The sequence below is a fragment of the Alosa pseudoharengus genome, unplaced genomic scaffold (genome assembly GCF_046254945.1).
Source record: "Alosa pseudoharengus isolate Yale_2024_CS ecotype anadromous, Long Island Sound unplaced genomic scaffold, YU_APseudo_1.1 YU_APseudo_1.1_scf_12, whole genome shotgun sequence".
In the NCBI taxonomy this organism is placed as follows: Eukaryota; Metazoa; Chordata; class Actinopteri; order Clupeiformes; family Clupeidae; genus Alosa; species Alosa pseudoharengus.
Window position 1 is genome coordinate 18,442,164 of NW_027468587.1, and position 7,500 is coordinate 18,449,663.

General features: G+C 46.4%; 1 protein-coding gene across 1 annotated transcript in view; it reads right to left on the reverse strand.

The window, feature by feature from the left end:
• znf407 (zinc finger protein 407) overlaps positions 1-7,500 on the reverse strand; it is a 138,069-nt gene that overhangs the window by 37,262 nt on the left and 93,307 nt on the right. Inside the window, exon 8 of the mRNA XM_076280333.1 lies at positions 1,823-2,001. Within this exon, the coding sequence (XP_076136448.1) occupies positions 1,823-2,001 (179 nt within the window). The remainder of the gene's footprint in view (positions 1-1,822; positions 2,002-7,500) is intronic.

A 7,500-nucleotide genomic window follows, 5' to 3' on the forward strand; every position in this document is an offset into this window, starting at 1 on the left:
TGATCTGCGTCTTTCAAAGGTAAACCAGCGGGAGCGGCCATCACAGCCCATTTGGCTCTCTCGGCGGGGCCCAGTGCCACTCTGACAGCGGGCAATCACAAGCAGGTTAATTCAACATCTACCTGCTAATCTTTTCTTCTTTTCTTTGCTGTCCTTCTCTCTCTCTCTCTACCCCCCCCCCTCCACCTCCTCCAGTTTCCCTCCTCATCCTGTACACCGTCCGATTCTCCGTGCCTCTCTCCCCATCTTCTGTTCTGCCCACTTAGATTAAGCAATTGAAGGCTGCCACACACACACACACACACACACACAGACACACACACACACACAGGCACACATACACACACTCACACACCCCTCTCTCATCAAAGCACCTCATTTCCTTCACACACACACGCACGGACACACACACACACACACACGCACGGACACACACACACACACACACACACACACACACAGACACACGGACTCACCTCACACACATCAGTTACAGCACTGCAACAAGCCCTTGAGATGGCAAAGGTGAAAAGGCAAAGATTTAAAGGTTCGAGTAGGCATCTGTGGAAGGAGTCATGTGGTCATGCGGTCTCAGTGTCTCCAAAGCACACTCCTTTTGCTCTTGCGCAATATGTCTCTCAGTAGCACAAGCTGTCAAACAAGTTGTCTCTGTGTCTTGCAAATCTATGGCAAAAAAGTATGGCTCACTATGGCAAAGTCTTAATAGAGGTCACTATTGTGAGCAGTGCAAGGGAAGCACCGTAAGTTCTGTGCATATTTGGAGACTCTCTCTCTCTCTCTCTCTCTCTCTCTCCCTCTTTCTCTCTCTCTCTGAGAGAATGAAGAGACTCGCTACCCCACGACACCCCTCTCTCTCCACTTCTCCACTGGTGTGACCCACAGGTCCCTATGATGACCGAACAAGTGTCCTTTTAGGAGCCGAAGAGGAAGGACATTTTTCCCCTCACTGCTTAAAGAGCGTGAAGGTTGCAAGGGCACTTCAAGGACAAAGCCACAAAGAGCACTGAATAGACCATAACCTGTCACGCGTCCTCCTCGTGTGCCGACGAGCCCTTTCACACCCTCTGCACTCTACACTTGATATCATATGAGGGCAAGGTAAAGTCTGCTTCAACATTCCCCAGTGTATTGCAATAACCCCCTGGCTTCCCACAAGTCCCTATGCAGTCCTCTGTGATAGCCACAATTCCCTTCAGGAGGGGGACTCCAATTTACTCAGCACAATGCCGGCTGACAGAGGGGCGAGGACGGAGTCCGGAGTGCTGCTCTCCAACAGACAAGTACACGCCGGAGTCGTAGTGTTGCATTAAACACAACACGATGCAGACGGTGGACTTGGATAGAGACTGGGGCTTGGGAGGACAGTTGCAGAGAGAGTGGTGTAGGAAGAGGTAGAGAGAGGGAAAAAGGGAAAGAGGAAGATAGAGAGAGAGAGAGTGTGTGTGTGTGTGTGTGTGTGTGTGTGTGTGTGTGTGTGTGTGTGTGTGTGTGTGTGTGTGTGTGTGTGTGTGTGTGTCTGTGTGTCTGTGTGTGTGTGTGATAGAAAGCGAGACAGTTGGAAAAAACAGGGCCAAGAGAAAACTAGTGAGGATGATAAAGTGAGTCAGGAGGAGACAGGAGAGTTGTAGAGATGGAGTGCATTAAAGAAAGTAAGGAAGAAGGTGGAAGGGATGGAATTTGAAAGTAAGACAGACACAGAGATAGAGATAAAGTTGGAGAGAGAGAGATAGAGAGAGACAGAGACAGAGAGAGATAAAGAGAGAGAGAGAGAGAGAAAGAGAGAAAGAAAGAGACTGTCTACCTGCGTGCAGATAGGCCAGGTCTGGGTTCTCTATATCGGGGTGCGTCTCCTTCAGGTGGTTGCGGAACTCCATGGGGGCGTTGGTGGCGTAGTCGCACTTGGGGCAGTTATACATCTTCACTCCCTCGTGCTTGCCCGTGTGCAGGATGTGCTTGCGGATGTTCTCCGCACAGTTGGATCTGGGGAGATGAAACAGATAAGAAAAGGGGGGATGGGGGGGGTGTTGGAGGAGGAGAGGAAAGGAAAGGGGGGATATATATTATTAGATTAAACAGAAAACAAAGAGTAAAGAGAGAGATAAGAGAGTGTTGGGGGGGGGGGGGGGGGCAGATAAGGGGAAATGGGGAGGGGGTGAACAAAAACTCCCCAAACAATTGAAAATGTTCTCAAGGAAGGGTTTAGTTTTACTGACAGTCTGTTTTTTTCTTCTTTTTTTGTTTAGACTACATAAGTGAAGTGAAAAGCGTGAGCAAACTGCATTCTGGGAAAATGGGGGGGGGGGGTACTGTGTGTGTTGGGGGGCAGTGAAGTCTCAATGGAGATTAGTGATTTCAAAGCGTTCCAAGACGCCTTAGATGATTGTACAGTCAGGGGATACACATATCTAGACAAAATATTGATACGATTATATATTATATATATGTTGTATTCTTTTTTGCGATATGTTATCAATACGCTGGTATTGATATCCATATTTTCACTAAAATATTACATTTTACAATTCATATTCTAAATGGACTCATCAGTCTATTTGACTTACTAGAGTCACTACAGTATATCCTTGTACAGGCGCTTATCAAATGAATGAGGGCAATCCTCTACACAATCCTCTACAATGACACTGGGCTAAATCAATTCAGTTGTGAAATGTGGTGAAGAAATATATAAATTCTCATTTTTTTGCTATTTTTTGCTTCATTTACACAGATATTGTGATTTATCATAGATACATCTTTTGTAATGTACTGAGTATTCCAGGAACGTTGTATTGTTATCATGGGCAAAGTATTGTGACCGCATCAGTTTGCGAGTTACTGTGAGAAGAGGGAGTGAGGAAGAATGAGAAACAGAGAGAGATGATGACAGCTTTTCAATGGGGCCCGAGTGTTGATGCGGCTGAACCAGATGCAACCTCCCTGAGCGGCTAACTCAAGCCCAGATGTTTACGGCTAAAACACAGCGCCCTAGCTATCTCTCTCCCTCTCTCTCTCTCTCACACACACACACACACACACACACACACACACACACACACAAACACACACACACACACACACACACACACACACACCAAAGGTGATGTAACACCTATACACACTCAAACACAGATAAAAAACACAAAGAAGGCAAAAACCTCCTCTTCAGCCATTCTTACATCATCCCTCCCTCTCCACCATTTTCTCTCTAAGTGTTGCTGTGCACATGCATAGACTTGAATATATAATACAAAGTGATCATTAAAAACCTAAAACCTATTACCCACATACCTCTGGGCCTTAGTATGAAGGAGCTGTTGCATTCGAAAGGGACTTTTACATCACACACACACACACACACACACACACACAAACACACACACACACACACACACACACACACACACACACACACACACACACACACACCTCTGTTAGGGGTCTCACTGCATAGGAGGATGTATGACACAGAGGTCTTGTTTTATGTGCTGTGTGTCTGGCTGAGGTGTGGATCTAAGAGTGTGTGTGTGTGTGCAGGGAGGGGGGTTGCGGGGCAGCTGCAGCGAGGAGAGGAGGTGGTGAGTGTGTGTGTGTGTGTGTGTGTGTGTGTGTGTCCACTGAGGAACGGCGGGGAGCAGGCTGTAATTATGTCAGTCGGCGGAGGCCAGGGGAGCCCCACTGATTAATGGACCTGGCCCAGCCGCTCACGGGCCCCATCACCAACACACACACACACACACACACACACACACACACACACTGCTGGGCCCCATCACCAACACCAGCACACACACCCCTGCCTCTGGCCATCACAGACATGCACAGGTCGGATGAGAGGGGCCGCCGGCTACACACACTTACACACACACACACACACACACACACACACACACACACACACACACGTTACACACACCAAAATGGGGATGGACAATAGGGGAGTGGGTTGTTGGGATGCAAACATACACACACACACACACACACACAAAGTGTGATGGATAAAAAGGTTGTGGGGTGGTGAGATGCACACACTCACACCTTTTCTCTCTCTCTCTCTCTATCTCTCTCTCTCACACACACACACAAGCACACACTGGTATACAAAAACACATGAACACACATACATTCATCCACATTGCTACACACCTACTGTACACACACACTCAAAACTGATATCAAGATGCAAGTATACACTCACCCAACAGACAAAACGATGAACACATACAAAAAGATATATGCACACACACACACACACACACACACACACACACACACACACACACACCTCTCTCTTTCAAAACACACACACACACACACACACACACACACACACACACACTCACACTCACACTCACTCTCACACACACACACACACACACACACACACACACACACACACAAACACACAACCATTGATTGATAGAGCACTCATGCTTGGTTTCAGGCTGACATTCTCGGACAGTATAATACGCAATTACTCTCCCTTATCACCTTGGCTGGGACAATAAAGCTCTCCTGTGCCATTGCTCATGCCAGCCGCTCCGAGAATTTGTTTTCACTTTTGCGACGGCACCACGCTTCATCATCGCGGCACCGGCCCTGTCCTCTCACCGCAAACACAGATCCCTGTGTGTCCAGACAACACCAGGGTCCAGGCCCAGGTCCAAACCCACAGCCTCAGAACCAGACTGCCTCGTCACAATAGGCAACTGGGCTTTCCTTTTACCTGTTCTGGACCGCCTAACAGTGAGGGCGTGGAACAGCGCATAGAACTGGGACTGCCCAGAACACGACAACCCACTGAATATCCTCATTCATTCACTTACTATAGTATTTTTCTAATCTAACGGATGTTTTATTTCCTCACTAACTTGCCCAAATTACTTTGCCTACTTATTGAGGCCGTGGTGATAAATAAGCTTAAAGACTGTGTAAACAGGGCTCACGCGACGTGACAAAGTGCAAAGACTATTTGTGTGGACAAAAACAAAATGTTTCCATTTGTTGTGTGCAAACACCAACAGCAGCCAGCAGTGTTGATTAGTGCGAGTCTGAAAGTCGCAGGGGTAATGAGCAAGTTTAATGACCAGTGCAGACTCCAGAGTCCGAGTGAGTGTCCCCTTCGAGAGGGGCAAGGTAAGGGGTGTGTTGGGGTGAGATGGGGTGGGGTGGAGGGTGGGGGGTCCCACTGGCACAACAGCGCCTGGTCCCATCGGGACGAGCTGGAACCAAACACAGGTAAACACAGCACTCCTCAGGCCAGTCTCTATCTCTCTCTCTCTTTTCCTCCTCATCACTCTCTTTCTCTCTCTCTCTCTTTTCCTCCTTATCTCTCTCTCCCTCCCCCTCTCTTTCTTTTCTCCTCTCGATCTCACAGGCAAACAGGATTGGGATCACTAATTTAAGCGGCGGTATTCCCGAGTGAGGATGCTCCGGAGCGCCGAGCTCTGGAGGAACAGTCAGACCTATTTAAACACAAAGCAGTCACTGGGGACAGCCGACAAGCAAAGCACATTTTCGGGGTCAAAACGGATCATTATCTGTGTAGGGTGTGTGTGTGTGTGTGTGCGAGGGGGTGTTTGCTTTTCTTAGACTTCTGATAGTGCTGGAGTTGGAGAACGACAAATAAGCATTGACACAAAAGGCACCATGTTATTTAGCTAATTTGTTTTTTTCCGTGGGAATCTGTTGGTGGTCTTAAGAACAACATTGTTTGATTATCAAAAAACAATTCATGGAGAAATCTATAACCCCGAGCAGAGCTACAGCTTTTCATATCTGAAGTGTGATATTGCTGCACAAATGTGCGGTATCTTCGGCTGCCCCCCCCCGCAACACTTACTAATTATAATGATGATCAATTAATTATCTTTATCAACAATAATTCAGCCGTTGCGGTCTTCATCACATCCTAATTAAGCATCTACTCAAGCAGACCCAAAAACAACGGGCGGAGGTACAGTAAATAAATACAGCTGTTCAGGTGACAGAGCCAGAGGGGAAAAATAGAAAAGGAAAAAAGATAAATAAATAAAACAGTCATTATCTTTTTAAATTACAGAAAAGAATACACTATCATAAATATACCGTATATCTGCTAAAAAAAAACTTTTTTCATTTTCACAGGTCTTCTGTGACAAAGATTAAACATTTATGAGCAGCATGTAGCTGTTTAAGGATGCTATGGCTAATAGATATGTGTGACTGATTAGCGACTCCCTGGGCTGAGGACTATATGACGAGCCTTTCAATTTACTCAACAAAAATATCGACATACATTTAAAATAAAGTAGATGATTAAAAAGAGGAAAATAATGGGAAGGTGGGGGAGCGGTTGGTCAGTACCTTATAGCGTAGCATCTGTGTGTGTGTGTGTGTGTGTGTGTGTGTGTGTGTGTGTGTGTGTGATATGGAAATCGTGTAATTGTCATGTGCAAAACAACGGGCACGCAGCTTTTAGGAGCCAGCGGGTGTGGGACTGGGGAGTGGCTGGCTCACAGCCTCCCGCCGCCCGCCCCGTTAATTAGTCCAGACGAGACCAAACTTCCCGCGCGGCAGGACTCACCGAGGGTGGCCACCCCCCTTGCTATCACTTCACTCAAATACACACACACACACGTGTCTGTCTGTATCACTCAGATGTTGCCACACACAGACACACACACACAGAAACATTCTTGAATGTGTTGTTAAATGAGTACACATGTGCATGTACATACAAACACATAAAATCACCCACGCATGCACACACACGCACACACACACACACACACACACACACACACACACACTGTGTAACAAGGAGGACATGGTCACTCAGAAACACAAAACTTACATACATGTGAACACAAGAGCTCTCTCTCTCTCTCTCGCACACACACACACACACACACACACACACACACACACACACACACACACACACACACACACACACACACACACACACACACACACACACACATTTAAAATATTCAAAGGCAGTGATGAACCAGTAGGCAAATGCATATCAGTGCGCACACACACACACACACACAGTTAGACTTATAATATCAGTAATATCAGTAAAACACAATCTGAGGAACCACAGGGATTTTTCATCACAACTTTTCAAAAAAGTGTTTTCATACCCATTCACTTGGCACAGTATCTACTGTATCAGTTTTAAGTTAATGTTGTTCCACATCTAAACGCCTCTGCCACTTTCATTTCAGCGCCCAGTGATGACGGTGATGAAGAAGACAAAAGGTTTTGCAAGTTCACAGAGCGATGAAGTTGCTCTGAAAAGTTGGAAAGTTTATGTGTGGGGGTGAAACGTGTGAAGCTGAAATGACACCGAATGCCTAATCATTTCGGAGAGAAAGAGTGAAACAGACATTGTGAATATTCCAATCTTCTCCAACAAGATAGGGCACCTTTAATAACAGGGATATTCAATTAACATCCAGGAGAAATTATTTATGGGGTAGCAAAGTTCATCTT